Below are 17,588 nucleotides of genomic sequence, written 5' to 3'. Positions count from 1 at the left end.
GTTTCCTTGGAATAATTATGTAATTTAAAACTAATTTAAGTAAAATACTGTAGATGCATAGATTTCAATTGGTACACTTCTTCGCCCCAAAAGTGTTTTTTTGTTGTATAGTTTGAAAAGCCCTTTAAGGCAAATTTGTCATTTGACGTCAATGTTCAAAATCAAGTTGATAAAGGTTTTAATTAAAGATCACATAAAGCTTATAGAAAGCTGTGGCTATCAAAGCAGCAGGTTTAAGTTTTTGTTTTAATTACTTTTTTGATGTGTTGGACTTTTACCAGACAGAGCTCTTGCAGTTAAATCTACATCTGTGATTGAGTCAATGTGAACTAAATCTTCAACTTCACAAAGTTACCATCTCTGCAGAGTCTTTGATCAAACTGAAACCGAAAACTGTGTAATATAAAGTAAAATCTATCAAATGTATTATCTTATATTTATAGATACCAAATAATAACAAACACAAAAGAAGACCAGGATTGTGGTTGCCATAGCAACGGCAATATGAGCTGTAAGCTGACACGTTGGACAGCATCCTGCATCAATGCAAAAACAATCAAGAACGCCATTGCATCACTTATTGAGATACTTTTCAACAGCATGTCACATTCTTCGGGTTAATATAGATTCAAATCCTCTAAATGTGGAGAATCAGGGAAAATGTTTACCAATGATTAATCCACATATTCATTTTAAAGTATTTTATGATTTTTTCACCTTTTGGCTCTTCAAGATAAAACAGTGAAAGTAAACTTGAGACTTTGAAATCAGAAGAAACTGCAATTGTTGTAACTGCAACATCAGTTGGCAAGTTAACCAGTATAAGAGTCATCAATAAAGTGTATTTTTAAAGTTCTCTCTTTGGTTATATAAAATAAAATTACACAAAAGTGTAGTTTAAAGGAGATGCTCTTTGTAACTAACCTGCAGGTGTTTCCCTCTCAACCTCTTCCTCTTGGTTTCTCAAATCCATCTTTGATGCTCTTTGTCGTTTTACTTCGTTTCACAAGTTTGTTATTTACACCTTTCAGCATTTAACTGAAAAAACTGCGACCACCCCACCTCTTCCTCATATTATGTCAGTTCTCTTCAGCATGGAAGCTCAAAATAGTACTACATGTGTAATTCGAATTATTGCCGCATTTTCTTTCAAACTAATTTGGTTGCAGATGTAAGATTTTGATACAGTTGGTCCTTCAGGCATACAGGCGTAGAGGCAGCTCTGTGTGGGAGAGTGCATCATCCAGTCACCAAAATACTTAATACCTTATGCACTACTATTATTTATTTAACCACAGTCCTTGGAGGAAGCAGTAATTCTCAGTCCACCTTTCACAAACATCAGTATTAGTGTAACAGTATTGAATCTTCTGTTCAATGGAGGCTTTAAAAAAGGTCACCGTGATGTGTAGTCAGCTGGAAAACTTTACTGAACACAGAAACAAGATCTTTTTATTTATTAACAGACATTTGGATGACCCTCTTTCACCAGAAAAAAAGGATTAAAAGTAAAACATGATTCAAACTAAAATTATTACGTTAAGCTAATTTGACTTCTATCTTGTAAGTTTGTGAACATGTGTTTATTATTATTCTTTCTCATAATTTTGATTTACATAGGATTCTTTTTACCACACTAACTATTTTTATCGCGACTTCCATCTTTGAGTGAGCTGTACAACACCAAAAAACATTTGGGTTAATTTAAATTCTGAATACAATACATTTTAAGAATTGTACCGTTTTAAAAATCACAAGATAAAATTCCTCTCAATTCTTCTGACTTAATATCATACACAGCAGCTTAATGTTTGATTTCCTGGACAGAAGTAGGCTGCAGCATATAACAAAAGCTTTTAACATGAACACATTTCCAAAAAAAGAACACAAGCTAGAAATCATTAGTGTAAAGTACCTCTACCAATACACTAAGTAACTAATTGAAAAAGAAAACATTAAATGTCTTAGTTTTCACTTTTCTGCTGCTCGAGATGCCAGACAATCCTGTCCCCCCAGTTGGTGGTGAAATGTTTTTTCAGCTGCAACACAACACATGCAAATAAAGAAAACTGTTAATGGACATACAGCTTTGTACCAACTTTATATTTAAAACATAAAACTGAGCCATTCCTTAACTATGGGATTAGAACAGTCTCACATGTATTCACAAACAAATGTCAAGATCTGTAACTTGCAAAATGCACACATACATGTAGAGTGATTTGTATCTGTAAATCTGGATTTGTGCCTCTTAATTTACAACCTGTATCATCATTTGTGATGTACAAATGATTTTTATATACAAATCACTCTGGGACAGATCCAGATCTACGGATACAAATCACAAACACTTGTGCACTGTGTTTTACAGACACAAGTCATGCGATATTTTCACAATTTGGGGATTTTGTGTGAAACAACACGGCAGAAGAGTCTCAAAACAATCCACACAAATAGGTGGAGATTTATAAATATATTACCATTGAAAAATACTAAGTTGATTGATATACAGATACAAATCACTCATTGTGCATTGTTTTAAGAGTTACGTTTTTCTACATTTATTTGCCAACACTTATGAGACTGTTCTATTCCATACCTACCACACATACAAATGTTCAAAGAATTACTGAACATCTCCAAATTATTTCTAGTGTATTTCGTAGAATAAAAATATCACCTTTTGCTCCCAAACCCTGTATTTGTTTTTGTCCATGTGGTGACACACATACCTGTTGAAAAACTTTTTCCCTTGTGGTGCTTTTATCACAGTAGAGACGTTCTGCTGAGGAGCACAACATAGACAGACTGACTGTCTTAATCACTGGAACTGGGGAACAAACAGAGAGTGTGTAAAGAGGAAGCTAGAACAAGGAAGCACACTCTCATTCATGCTGTAAAATCTTCATGTGGACAAATAAATAATGTCCACTGTCTTCAGACACTGCTAGCAAATAATTCTCAGTTTGTTTTGTCACCTAAATGACCAGTTATACACACACACACACACACACACACACACAGTATGGATGTCCAAATAATTTCCTTTAGTTTATTTGGCATTTTTCCACTACAAATGTCGTTGACATTACTGCTTAAAAACTTAACATGCATTTCTAGATATATTTGTTAGGGTGATTTTATGCCTAATCTTGTATTTCTCTGCGCAGTTTGATTTGGTTCATTTGTGCTGGTGTGAAACTGTCAAACTCAAACAGACTGAGAATGTGTGAAAAGGGGATCCCAACCTGCATGGCCCTAAACCTTATAACTGGTCGGGCCACCCTGAGCAGCAACAATCGCAATCAAGTGTTTAAGGTAACTTTTACAGCACTTTGGAGGAATTGTGGCCCCTCCTCATCTTTGCCGAATTGTTGTAATTCAGCCACGTTGGAGGGTTTGAGCCTTAACTGCTGTTTTAAAGGTCATGCCTCAACATCTCAATCAGATTCAGGTCAGGACTTTGACCAGGCCACTCTATAGTCTTCATTTTGTTTTTCTTAAGCCATTCAGAGGTGGACTTGCTGGTGTGTTCTGGATCATTGTCCTGCTGCAGAATCCAGGTGCACTTCAGCTTGACGCCACAAACAGATGGCCGGACACTCCCCTTCAGGATTTTTTGGTAGACAGCAGAATTCATGGTTCCATTTACCACAGCAAGTCCTCCAGGTCCTGAAGCAGCAAAACAGCTGCTGTGACCTCTTGGATGAGTCGTCGCTGCGCTCTTGGGCTAATTTTGGTCAGCCGGCCACTCCTGGGAAAGTTCACCACTCATCCATGTTTTCACCATTTGTGCATAATGGCTCTCACTGTGGTTCTCTGGACTCCCAAAGCTTTAAAAATGGCTTTACAACCTTTTCCTAACTGATAAATCTCAATTACTCTGTTTCTCATTTGTTCCTGAATTTCTTGCAGCATGTCATCTAACTTTTGAGAATATTTTGGTCAACTTCACTTTGTCAGGCAGGTCCTATAAGTGATTTCTTGATTGAGAACAGGTGTGGCAGTAATCAGGCCTGGGTGTGGCTAGAGAAATTGAACTCAGCTTCCCAAAGATAAACCACAGTTCATTTATGTTTTAACGGGGGGGCAATCACTTTTTCACACAGGGCCATGTAGGCCCCCCTCCCCCCCCTTAATAATAAAAACCTTAATTTAAAAACTGCATTTTATGTTTACTTGTGTTATCTTTGTCTGCTATTTGAATTTGTTTGATGATCTGAAACATTTCATTGTGACAAACATGTAAACAAAATAAGAAATCAGGAAGGAGGCAAACACTTTCTCACACCACTGTACAACATTAAATCTTAGTGATATGATTAATCAATTAACTCAACTTGGATACAGATAAGTGGCAGAAAAAGGATGGATTAACTAAGTTTTAAAAATTTAAGTTGTTAAAATTTACACTTGAGTCAGTGAACTTCCTACAGTAGCTGCTGTTTTCTAATGATGTTGACAGAACCTCTACAGGACAGACTGAACCGTCCCCAGCAGCATAGAGTCACTTGTAGTTTACAGATGTAGGGCGTCTCCTAGCAGCCCGCAACCACATCTACTACTACATACTGTACATACACAAAAGCTAGAGTTACTGCCTTGTGAGAGAAGTGAAAAATAGTTTCTTCCAAGATCTGCAACACTCTAGTTTATAGTAGATTTATGATTTTAACATGAATTCAAAAGATAATAACTATTAAATCCATCTAAATAAGCAGCATACTGTGTGTGTTATGGTGTATAATATAGAAAGTGAAAAGAAATTAAAACAGAAGCATGTTAATCTTGTTGCTGTGATACAAAAATACTTGACTTGCCACAGATAGATCAGTATTGGCGTGTAAATGTCAACTGAGAAGTAGAAATGACAGTAGAGAAACGCTAAAGAGACAGTATGTTTGAGGTTGTTTTTTTTTAAATGTCTCACTCACTCCATTACCATGGTCACGTTCCTAAATAACCAAGTTTAATGGATCTCAGATCTGTGTTGTGTGTTTCTGTTCAAAAACAGTCAATGTACAATATTGTTGCAAGCAGGTGCTCCTCTTATAAATGTTTGCTGCATTAAAGGAAGCTCCATAAGCTCGCAGATTTAAGAGTTTGCTGCCAAACTGCAACCTTCACACAACTTGTGAACACCATGCTTTTGAAGTACCTCCTCTCAAACCTCACATGTTGGGAGTTTTCTTAAATGCACCAAAGTATTTTTTCTCATTTTTTTCTTTGCCAGTTTCAAGTGAAACTGACAGCTGCCTGAAAGTAAAAACAGAAACCCCCTAGCAACGTACGGTATTCTTAGAAAAATGTGACAGCAAAGTAAAGTATGCACAGTTTGTTACTGTTACAGTTTGAAAGCAGAGTCTTTTAGGTCTGAGAGTCTCACCTGTAGAATATGATGCACTTGTTGGATCACTTGACAAGTCATGGGCCACTGATTTCACTGTAAAGTTGTACTTGGTCCCTGACTTCAAGTTACTAAATGTGTAGCTGGTTTGGTCATTCAAAAGATGAGACTCGGTGGAGACCCAGAAGCTGGAGTCGATTGTGACACTGTAGTTGACTGTATGTGAGTTGACAGGAGCTTTCCAACTGAATGTGATGCTTTTATTGCTGGAAGTGGCTGTGATATCAGTAGGTGGCGATGGCACTGAAATAAAAGTGAAGAGAGAGAAAATGAGGCGGTGATTCATCAGAGTATCTTTCAGTCTTTTTTGGTCGGCATTTTTCAGCTGCCTTCAGAGTACTTAAATTTTGTGATAAACTTTCTATATGGTAGTTTTCATAGTTAGTGGTAGAGTCTGCAATCCCCTGCAGGGTTCAAATTGGCTTTACATGAACGATGGTTTCACGGTAAACTATGCAGCACTTATTCCAATGGTATTCTTTATCTCACTGACATCAGCCTCACTGTTTACTGTTACTAATGCTAACCGAACATTTCCTACTGCTTCACATTAAAAGTGTTCAACTGGCAAAACACAAGACAACATATTTTTAAATATTGCTGAACGTAACAGAACAAGAAGCAGCACCACAGTGAGCGGTTAGATGATTTGCTCCTGGTATGATGGAAAAAGACTGATTACTGTCCGACCTGATTATCAAAACAACATGAGTTTGTTTGGCTGCACTGTAAGCGGACGCACCAGCTGATCTCCTGTTGTATTTCTGACAAAGTAGCTGCTTAAGGAGCGTTTGCTCTAGTATTAAAACACACTTGCTGTTTCCACACGTGTCACCAAATCAACCACATCGGGATTATAATTACACACAAACAGGGAAAATACAACAGGGGCAAAGTGACTCACAGGTGAAGTTGGAGAGAGTCACTGGGGTGCTGCTGAGATTTCCACCAACGCTGTAGACAGTCACTGTGTATTTGGCTGCAGCCGTCAGGTTGTGAAAGTGCATCCGAGGTGTTAGGCTGGTTGTTGTATTAATAGTTTGGCCATCCAGCTGGAGCACAATCTTGAACGATGAATAATCACCCACAGGAGGGTCCCAGGTGGCATTGAGGGAGACATTTGTTGGGACCAAATTCAGGTTTGAAATTGGATTAGGAGCTATGTAAGCAACAAAATCAGATTGATGACATTAAACACAGCAGGACATAGTTTCTGTTCTGTTTACATGAATCATGGATTTTTCTACTGATCAACATCTAGCAGTTGACGACTACACCCAGAGTTACCAGTGTAGTTGACGGCGGTCACATAGTCTCCTTCCTCCGTGTCATTGACCATTGCTGCCACACTGAGGATTATCTTGGTGCCCGCTGGCAGGTTTGTTACATTCACATTTGTTTGCTTCACCGTGTTATTATTATCAAACAACATACTGTTAGGAAGAGAAACAATTACTTTAGTCAAACTGCTGCTGGCAGAAGAAACTGTGCATCTCCAGAGTGACTAGTTGCCAGAAATTAAAAGAAAATGTTTACATTACAACTTGAGTTTGCGTAGTTTGGGACATCATTCCTATTCTAATGAGAAACATGAGCAGTCAGGTGATGATACAGGTTTTAAACAAACCCCAGGTTAGAGAGACTTATTTGGAAAAGAAGAGCAAAAGGTAAAAATATCCATCACACTTTACATAACGACTCCCTGGTTCAACTTTAAACTACTAAAGGAATTTTTCTTTGCAACATTTTAGGTGCACTAACTTTCAGTTTTACCTTCAAGTAAAGGGGTTTGGATGATGGTTAAATACTTATTTACAATATGTCTGACTACTTGTGTTTCTCACTCTTTAGGATTTTGTTGCAGCAGTGTTGTTGTGTTCCCAAATCTCAGCAAGATCATCAAAACAGATGCCCAAACTACAAAAACAGGAGCCAAATTTTGAGGCCTGCGGAAGTCAGACATTAAGGCAGAAAGAAGACAAATTGGCCGTCAAATTCACACGTTTACCACCTGGACAGTCTGTGCCCGCACTTAGGGACAGCGACAAATACGTACTAATTACTGTCATTCACAGCCTTCACTTTGTAACTTGTGGCGTTTCCTATAGGTGGTGCCCATGTAAGCAGCAGCGAGGTGTTGGTAATATCAGACACCTGCAGGTTGGACACTTTGGAGGGCTCTGAAAGAGAGAAAGAAGATAACTATGAAACAGACGCAACATCACTGTTTACAGACAACGACTCCAGTTACAATCTCACAGGCGTCAGATGTGGCTCTAATTTGCCTTTGCTGATTTAAATTTCATATTATATGAGCAAGAAATGACCAGCTGGAAACTTCTTCCTCATTTAAACCTGAACAAGCTTTTGATGTGCTTTCACTGGTCTCCACCACGCAGTGTACTTCCTGTTAAAATGCTCTAACATTTAAAAACATATATAAAGTTTAAATAAGTTGAAACACACATCTTACTGAGCTATATCAGTGATTACAGTTATTTTATGTTAGTAAGGTTTTATATGATATAAACTCACTGGTGTATTTCGTGATGTTGAATCCTTCACTCAGGCTCCCCCACCACCATGTACACAAGATAGTCGGTTGACAACGGATGGATGGATAGATGGATTCGTCACTCCGTTGGGACTTGTCCTCAACCTCTGAGGTGACAGTGAATGTGTAAAGGTTTCCAGGTATCAAACTGTTGACTGTGTAACTTGTTAGATTGGTCTGAATGTTCTGATTCTTCTCTCCCTGGACATTAATAATATAGGAAACCGTTCCCCCAGCTGGTTTGTCCCAGCTCAGGGAGACAGAGGTTTCTGTCACCATTGTGACGTTGAGGATTTCGACTTTGTTAGGTACTGAAAAAAAAGGAGAGATAAAATCAGGGTTACAAGCAAAGTGTTTGCTTTATTACTAGTCTGTGTATTAATTTATCAGTGTATATTTTAAAATGTAAAACAAGGCTGGTAATTTAAAGATAATCTGCATGACAACTGGATTATGAAAACAGTGCACGTCGTACACACTGTTGTTATATTTATTTAACAACTACAGAGACTGCTTTGATCATATAAAGCTACATGTGCCCTTTAGCTCATAGGCTGCAGTAGCTAGCAAACAAAATAATGTATTTTAACATCCGCTCAACAACTAGCAGTCATTGTTTAACCCAGAGTTACCAGTGTAGCTGATGATGGTCACGGTGTTTCCTTCCTCAGTGTCATTGACCAGTGCTGCTACACTGAGGATTATCTTGGTGCCTGCTGGCAGCCCTGTTACTGTCACATTTGTTTGCTTCTCCGTGCAATTATCAAACAACATACTGTTAGGAAGAGAAACAATTACTTTAGTCAAACTGCTGTTAGCAGAAGAAAATGTGCATCTCCAGAGTGACTAGTTGCCAGAAATTAAAAGAAAATATTTACATTACAACTTGAGTCTTTTTTTGCATAATTTAGGACATCATTCCTATTCTAATGCAGCCGCATTGCAATTCAAATGTCAGATGCGGAAGAAACGAGAGCAGTCAGATGATGAAACAGGTTTTAAAGTAGACCTATTATACTACTATGTTGTTGTTCTGTGACTCCTGCATGGCAGCTTTGCATGATTCAAAGTTCAAAAAAATTATTTTCTATCTTATACTGACTCTTCATTTCAGCGTCCTGTCTCTTTAAGGCCCCCCTCTCAAAGCCCACTGCCTTTTGATTGGCCAAGACCTGAAGCATGTTACCAGGCTGTTGTTGCCGCTGAGTGGTACAGACTGAAGTGTGATTTATACTTCCGCGTTGAGTCTAGTCATGCATTTATGCTTGTGTGTCGGTGTGTGCATCGTTTTTGCCCTCCACTAACTTCACTGGGGGTACAATTATATACGTGCAGGTGTAGTCTTTTCAAATGTTATCGACCGAATGGATCACAGTCTGATAGTGAAACGAGTCATTTCGCTCGGGTTGTGAGGCTCACATATATTCATCCACCTTATTACAGCCGCTGATTTGGCCGCTAATAAAATTTACTTCAAAGCACGGGTCACTTCCTGTTGGCTCGGAGGCATTGCGAGGCTACCCAGCTGATCAATCACAGTGCTTACGGTCCACGTCATCCCAACGTGTAGTTATATTTTCGAGAAGGTGCACATCAGGCTATGCAGAGGCTACGCTGTCGATTCGACACAGAAGTATAAATCACACTTGAGCGTAGCTGTGCGGAGCAAACGACCATATATGGAATACCGTCTCCGTCTAGCTCCGCGTGTCGTCAAACGGAGCCGTTAGTAGAAAAAGATGTTGAAAACAGAGCGTTCACAACAGGAGGAAATCTGAGGTTTTGGCTCACAGGGATTTCTTTTAAACACTTTTACCTCATCATTTGAAGCTTTGGCCATGTTTAACATGAACATCCAACATTGTAACATTGTAGATAAGTCATAAAATTTGGAAAAGCATAATAGATCTCCTTAAAAAAAAAAAACAGGTTAGAGAGACTTATTTGGAAAAGAAGAGCAAAAGGTAAAAATATCCATCACACTTTACATAACGACTCCCTGGTTCAAATTTGACCTCCGGAAGGCATTTTTCTTTGTAATGAGGGATTGATTACAACATTTCAGGTGTGTTAACTTTCACAGTTTTACCTCCAAATAAGGGGTTTAGATCATGGTTAGTTGTTGGAAGTGTCAGTACTTGAGAGTCATCTGGGCCAAATGAGCAAATTATTTGTATATCATGGCAAGGTAGCTTTATTTATAAGGCCCATTTGAATCACAGAGGCAATTTAAAGTGCTTCACACAGGCACAGTGATAGAAAATAAAATCAAATGATTGAATAAAATATTATTTAAAAGTTAGATAAAAGGAAATTGTGTCTAAATTATATATTTCAGCATTTTAAATACAAAGCCTCTTTAAAGATATTGTAGTGACTATGAAGATTTCAGCTTTTTAAGACCTTTACGTGAATTCAAAGATTCTAAAATGTTTCTTTGCATTGGTGGTGTTTTAGAATAAAGCTAAACTGTGTTACAGATGTATTTCTATATTCCTGAGTAACAATAAAATTTCAGTTTTTCACATAATTGACCATATGTTGCAACATAAAAGAACAAGACTAAGTGTCTCAAGCCTTGCTAGATGCTCTGCGAGGCTGCACTTAGGGATATCGACAATTTGAATTAAATGCTAACATGAACATGCTAACACGCTCACAATGACAATGCTAACCTGCTGATGAGGTATGATACTTACCATGTTCATCATCTTAGTTCAGCTTGTTAGCATGCTTACATTTGCTAATTAGCACTAAACATTGCCATACTTAGAGCCAGCCCGGCTTAAGACAGACATCCCTTTAAATATACCTGAATATATGTAAGTAAATAAATTATCAATATAAATCTATCCACAAATACGTACAAATTACTGTCATTCACAGCCTTCACTTTGTAACTTGTGGCGTTTCCTATAGGTGGTGCCCATGTAAGCAGCAGCGAGGTGTTGGTAATATCAGACACCCGCAGGTTGGACACTTTGGAGGGCTCTGAAAGAGAGAAAGAAGATAACTATGAAACAGACGCAACATCACTGTTTACAGACAACGACTCCAGTTACAATCTCACAGGCGTCAGATGTGGCTCTAATTTGCCTTTGCTGATTTAAATTTCATATTATATGAGCAAGAAATGACCAGCTGGAAACTTCTTCCTCATTTAAACCTGAACAAGCTTTTGATGTGCTTTCACTGGTCTCCACCACGCAGTGTACTTCCTGTTAAAATGCTCTAACATTTAAAAACATATATAAAGTTTAAATAAGTTGAAACACACATCTTACTGAGCTACATCAGTGATTACAGTCATTTTATGTTAGTAAGGTTTTATGTGATATAAACTCACTGGTGTATTTCATGATGTTGAATCCTTCACTCCGTTGGGACTTGTCCTCAACCTCTGAGGTGACAGTGAATGTGTAAAGGTTTCCAGGTATCAAACTGTTGACTGTGTAACTTGTTAGATTGGTCTGAATGTTCTGATTCTTCTCTCCCTGGACATTAATAATATAGGAAACCGTTCCCCCAGCTGGTTTGTCCCAGCTCAGGGAGACAGAGGTTTCTGTCACCATTGTGACATTGAGGATTTCGACTTTGTTAGGTACTGAAAAAATAGGAGAGATATCATCAGGGTTACGAAACTATAGAGTAAACACAGCGGATCTGTTTGTTGACGCTAACAGTTTTAAATGCATCTAACATTATTAAAACATTATTTTAAAGCAGTTACAAAATAAGAAAACTCACCGGTGTAGAAGGACACCACCTGTGGGTTGAGGTCTCTCTCGCATTTAACGGGGAATACCCGGACTGAGTAGTAGGTGCCTGCTGTCAGGTTGACAAGGTCATAGGTCAAATTTGTCAGATTATAGGTCGGCAGTATGCCGCCTTTAACCTCTAAACGGTAACTGCTAATGTTGCCAGGTCCAGGTAGCCATGTGAGATTAGCGCTCTCTTTAGTCACATAGGTCACGTTGACTTGGCCATGGAAAATATCTGTAGTAGGAAATAAGAAGTGAAGACTGAAGACTGTTGACTAGCAAAGAAGATATCCAGAGAGATTTAAAAAATGCACTGAAAAGGAAAATGGTGCAAAAAAGCGGTGTATAAATCAGAATAAACCAGAGTTCAAATTAGACTATAAATTACTATATTTGTTATCCTCTCGTTTTTAAATTAGTGTGAGGCCAAATCCAGTAAGGATGCATAAGATCGCACAAAATAATTCCCCCCATTGTCCCAGATGTAAAAGCAAAGACAGAACATTTATGCATGTATTAAGGCAGGATGAAAACATGTTAGGGTTAGCTAAACTATTTATTCTTTTAATGAAGCTATGTTAGACACTGAGGTTAATTTTAGTCCTTGCTAGTGTCTTTGAAATTCATTTTGTAACCTTAGAAGTAAAAGTGCTCCTTCAACAATATAATGTTTTTGATCAATAAGTACAATATTAAACATTTCAAGTTCAGTTGTGAGCATTTATCCAGATTTATTCAAATGGTGATGCTGAATGGATTTTGCACTAGATCATTTGTTTTTCTTTTGAGGGTTTGTAGTCTTCATGTGTTTTTCCTTTTTTTTATTGTTGAAAGAATCTCATTGCTCAGGAACTTCATTAATATGCTGGATGGATGTATTCAGGCTTTGTTTTGTCACAAACCCTAGTAAGCTGCCTTGTGTGTTTTAATCTGTCGCTTTTGGAGGGTTTTTGGGTAGGTGTGAGTTAGAATGTCGTCATCTGTTTTGAGTTTGTATCTTTTTACATATGGAGGACCAAACATTTCCTGTCAATAAAAACAAGTATATTAATGTAAATCTTATTTATACATTACAGAGACTAACACACAAAAATCTTATTTTTATCTAGATTAAATAACGAAAATAAATCACTCGGCTGAATTAAAAATATAATTTTGAAAAATGGGTCACGTCCTTTAAATCTCACCAAGAATGAGCCTTACAATTAACCTGTTTATATGTTTGCCATAGTGTATATTTTTGATTTGCCCCTCATTTTATTAGTACTCTACTGTATATATTTTATTCTGTATATTTTTAGTGTATCTTAAAGTTTCTCATCATTGATCATTACCAAAAATAGTTAGTTATAAATAAAATTGTATCTGCAAAACAAGATCTTATTATTATGTGTGGTGAAACTGTGGAGTAATTACTGGGAAGTATTTAATAATAATTAAGAATTTTTTTTAATAAACAATGGGATGGGATAGATTTACTGAGCAACTCAAAACCGTTTACTGCAACATACATTAGTCCGGGGTACAATTCACAGAAGAAAAAAAAAAAGATTTGCTATAAAAAAAAAGGATTGAATTAGAAAAACTGCTGTTCGAGTGAGGTGCTCAGACCGGGGCAACGTTACAACAACCTTGCACAAGTACTATACATATTTAAATATAGTAGTTATTTTTCAACTGTGCGAGATCTGAAATCACAGGGGCAACCAACCACAAAGAGGCTTTAAATGAGTCGTACCTTCATAACATATAGAAGGCAGAAGCTCCGAGCAGTTCTTTTCAACCCAAGCCCCAAAGCTGAGCATGGCCACACAAGAGTCTTCAATATAATTTTCATCAATATTAGGGATGTCCGGCAGCATAGGTGATCGATCACATTCTGCTGCTCTTGGCAACGCCGTGGTCATGGGCGCAGAGTTGGTTTCATTAAGTCCACTGGAATTTGTCCAACTTTGGTCTGTGACGCTGGTGAAGCTCGTCATATTTGAGCTTGTGAATTCTGTGAAACCGGTCATGGTAGGGGTTGGCGTCGCTGGGCAGGTGCAGGAGCAGCTGCAGCAGTAGCTTTTCGGTAAGGAGGATTTCAACACAGGCCAGCCAGGATACCAGTTCTGGAAGACGAGGGGATCCCCGTTGGCCCAGCGGGTCCAGCCAGGCCAAGTCATGGTGGTGGAGTTAGTGGTGGAGGAGAAGTTTTTGCGGAGGCCGACCCAGCAGTCAGAGGTGAGTTTCCGGTGGACGCTTTGGATGTTTTGAGGAGTCAGTGTCACCAGGTCTTTGTAACAGGCCTGAAAGTATGCGAAAGGCTACAGTCAATCAGTAGATCTGGTTTTTGTCCGAGCTGTGATGTTAAGATGGTTTTCTTTAACAATGTAAGCACATTTATAAAATGTATAGGCTGGGATGAAAAAATGGAAATTGTTATTAGAATTCAACCCCAGATGCTCTTAATGTTTTGTCAGTGGTCATTACCAGACCATGGCATGTAGAGTTATTAAGAAAATATATCACTAAGTCTGTCAGTCAGGGCTGATGATTTAACAAAATTGTTAATAAATGAACAGCTGTTGATAAATAAATCCAAACTCTGTTGTATCATTAAATGCTGCTTTAAAGACATGTGCCTTATTAATTAAAAGTCACAACCCAGGGCTCCAGACTGCACACTACGACCACTGACAGGTGAAGTGAATAACGCTGATTATTTTATCATGGCATCTGTCAGTTGTTGGGATATAATTAGGTGAACATATTTTCCTTAAAGTTGATGTGTTAGAAGCAGGAAAAATGGGCAAGCGGAAGGATCTGAGCAACTTTGACAAGGGTAGAATTGTGATGGCTAGAACATCTCCAGGTCAGTACCCATCAAAAGTGGTCCAAAGAACGGACATATTTTGTGGCCGATGCTCATTGATGCACGTGTGGTCTGATCCAACAGATGAGCAACTGAACTGCTGAAAAGGTTGATGCTGGTTCTGATAGAAAGGTGTCAGAACACACAGTGCATCTTGACATTTGTTTTGAAAACTACGTGACTAGTACATGAATGTGCTAATCCCAAAGTTGTGCCATTAACAGCTTTCTTTATCTTCATGTGTTTTTCAGCAGTTCAACAAGCTGTTGAGGGACATGATTTTCTGGCAACTCAAGAAGCAGGAAAGAAAAACCAAGGAACATAATGTTTAATTTGTATTGGTGATGGTAATTTAATTGTATTGTACTCTTATATTATTTTATATGATTTCATAGTTTGCTAATCTCTTATTATAAACCTTCTTGTTTCATGTATGAGCACCGTGTCCTTCAGCTGAGAACATATGGTGATCCTTTGATTCTGCTATCTTTGTGTGATAGTGTTCAAGGTACCTTTCCCAACAGTTGCTGAGTGTCATTGTCGGGTGACTCAGCATAAAAAGGCAGATCATTTATCTCACGATAGATGCAGCTATGAATGGACAGTTGTGCAGTTGGACAGCTGTATATGAATTATGGGTCAAATGTTAGTTTCTAAGGGTTAAGAGAAACAACCCTAAGAGAAACAAATGTTCTGAGGCATGAGACTGTATGACTGAAATACAACTCGTGATTTCCAGCATTCTATCAGCAGACAGGAGGAGAATCAATTTGTAAATTTCTGATTGATATAACGACAAATCTCTGAAAGACCTTTTCTTGTTGAATTCAAATTCAACAACATTCAAATATTCAATTTGTTATTTTATTGTCATTTGTATTTTATGTTTTCTCAAGTGTCTCATTTCGGTTTATATTGACTTTACCTACAATTCTTGCAAAAATATTCTATGTATAAATATTGTTTGTTTATGCCACATTCTGTTGAGGTCTACATATTCTTAGACTGATAGATGGAGCAAACTGTCATAAAGGAGGGAGCATTGTGGTGTTGGGTGCGACTGTGTGGCAATGGAAAATGGTTCAGGGGTCAGGTAGGAGGGCTCCTTTGTATAATTTTGCTTAGGGCACCAGGGAATTGCATGTCGATTTAAGTGGTGCTCCTAAATTTTGAGCTTGTGCTCCTAAACGTTTCAGATGAGAGCACCAGTGGAAAAAGTTAATCTGGAGCTCTTTTTGTACATTTAAACTGAGGTCACGTCGTACCTGGCAGTGGTTCCTGGCATCGGCCCAGCTGAGGTTTTCTGAATGAAAGAAGTACTCTTGCTCTGCAGTGCTGCACACCAACATCAGAGCTGAGACAAAACACACAGACAGGAGGAAAATATATCTAATGTTTGTCAACACAGGTTTCAAGTAATGATCTGGACAGGTACTAACCTTAATTAGCAGATCAGCCAAACAAGACAAATCCACAATTAACAACATTTAATTACATTTATTACATCACAGCTGACTTAGTTTTTAGTCCCACAGCAGTCCCTCAACTAAGATCACTTGCATAAAGATGAAGGCCACACAATGAGGTGCAATGATTTTGATGATTAGATCAGTAAGTTCCTGTATTTCAGGCACCAGAATTGATATTGTAACTGAAGTCAGCTCAGTGCATTCCTAGTTAACTCTGGTTACTTTCATTAATCTGCCAAATATTGCCATGATTGTTTAGTCTACAAAATAGTGGTGAAAACGTGCCATTATAATTTCTCAGAGCCCACAGTGATCTTTAAATTGCTTGTTTTTTTCCCCAACCAACTGACCAAAACCCAAATTCATTATGATATAAAACAGCGTATCCTTACATTTGAGTGGTGGGATGAGAGAATGCGTGGTGTTTTTGCTTGCAAATTGACTAAAGCGATCAAAATGCATTGTATAATAATTACAGATAAATTTTCTTTGAATCAACCAATCAGTTCTCTACATACAACCCAGTTGTTAGTTTCAGATTGTGAAATTAGCACGCCGCATTATTCTGAAATCTCAACAGTAGTAACTTCAGTAAACGACACTAGTTTAGGTTTTCAGTCATAGTTTAGATACAGTTGCAAGTAAACTTCAGATCAATGTATACACACACACAGGCCTACGTATTAGTATATATATTTTTATGAATTATTAAGGGATACCTTTTAAACTTTAACACTTTTGGTGCTGAAACAATTAGTCTATTAACAGAAAATGTTATCAGTTCATTTATCAAGCCAAACTGTGGAGGCTTCCATTTCAGGAATTTGCTCCTTTTCTGTTCGAGATCACTTTAAATTGAAATGTTTTTAGACAGAAATATATCGCTACTCTGTCACTTCACAGGCTGAGCAATCAACCCCCCCCAAAAAAATATTTGGCATATTAACCGATAACACTCATCAGCTGCAGCTTAAACTCTTTTACTGTGACTTTAAAATAATAAGTCTACAGGATACAAACAAATACAGTTGAGAAAGCAGCACTCACCCAAACAAATTAAAATAAAGACTTTATCCTTTTGAGAGTTTCCCATGTTGAGATTCCTGTGGATCCTAAAATCAGGGAATCTTCATTAACATTTCACTGGATGACAGCTACTGCAAAATTTAAATATAAATTAAAAAGTAGAAACCAAAGAAAATACTGTAAACAGAAATGAAGTATAACAAACTACTCAACCAGGCTACACATGCATCCTGTGAGCTGAAAGAGGAAGTGATCTCAGTATGAGGTGTTCATAAAAACCACCTTTTTCATAGGTCAACAGGGAATAAACTGCATATTTGACTGGCAACAAAAAGCTCCCTTCTACTCAGGCAGGACGGACACCTTTAGATGCTCCTGGTTTTGCATCCATCTCCCAAACATGCAAAGTCCTAAATATAAAAGCAGCAAGGGGGTGATGTGGTGCAATAAACTGGCAGGAAACAAACATGCAAAGACAGATATTATGCATGTTGTATAACAGAATACAAGAACACGG

At 37.9% G+C, this 17,588-nt stretch overlaps 1 protein-coding gene and 1 long non-coding RNA gene across 2 annotated transcripts; one reads left to right on the top strand and one right to left on the bottom strand.

Annotated features, from left to right (window-relative positions):
- Nucleotides 1–1,434: 1,434 nt before the first annotated feature.
- LOC123979837 (receptor-type tyrosine-protein phosphatase eta) lies at nucleotides 1,435–16,411 on the bottom strand. Its single transcript, XM_046063948.1, has 14 exons — nucleotides 16,396–16,411; nucleotides 15,842–15,930; nucleotides 13,461–14,010; nucleotides 11,709–11,957; nucleotides 11,308–11,565; nucleotides 10,829–10,952; nucleotides 8,594–8,736; nucleotides 7,943–8,272; nucleotides 7,464–7,587; nucleotides 6,695–6,840; nucleotides 6,312–6,566; nucleotides 5,387–5,650; nucleotides 2,733–2,830; nucleotides 1,435–2,039 (listed from the first exon to the last, which is right to left on the bottom strand). Exons 1-14 carry the CDS (start codon nucleotides 16,409–16,411, stop codon nucleotides 1,965–1,967), a joined length of 2,721 nt encoding a protein of 906 aa, XP_045919904.1. The 3' UTR covers nucleotides 1,435–1,964.
- On the top strand, nucleotides 14,436–15,008 carry LOC123980157. The gene is made up of 2 exons (XR_006827390.1): nucleotides 14,436–14,576; nucleotides 14,828–15,008. It is a non-coding gene; the product is annotated as an uncharacterized LOC123980157 (long non-coding RNA).
- Nucleotides 16,412–17,588: the final 1,177 nt, after the last annotated feature.

The sequence above is a fragment of the Micropterus dolomieu genome, linkage group LG12 (genome assembly GCF_021292245.1).
Source record: "Micropterus dolomieu isolate WLL.071019.BEF.003 ecotype Adirondacks linkage group LG12, ASM2129224v1, whole genome shotgun sequence".
In the NCBI taxonomy this organism is placed as follows: Eukaryota; Metazoa; Chordata; class Actinopteri; order Centrarchiformes; family Centrarchidae; genus Micropterus; species Micropterus dolomieu.
The sequence above is the reverse complement of the archived record's forward strand: the minus strand, read 5'-3'. Positions and strand labels throughout refer to the sequence as shown.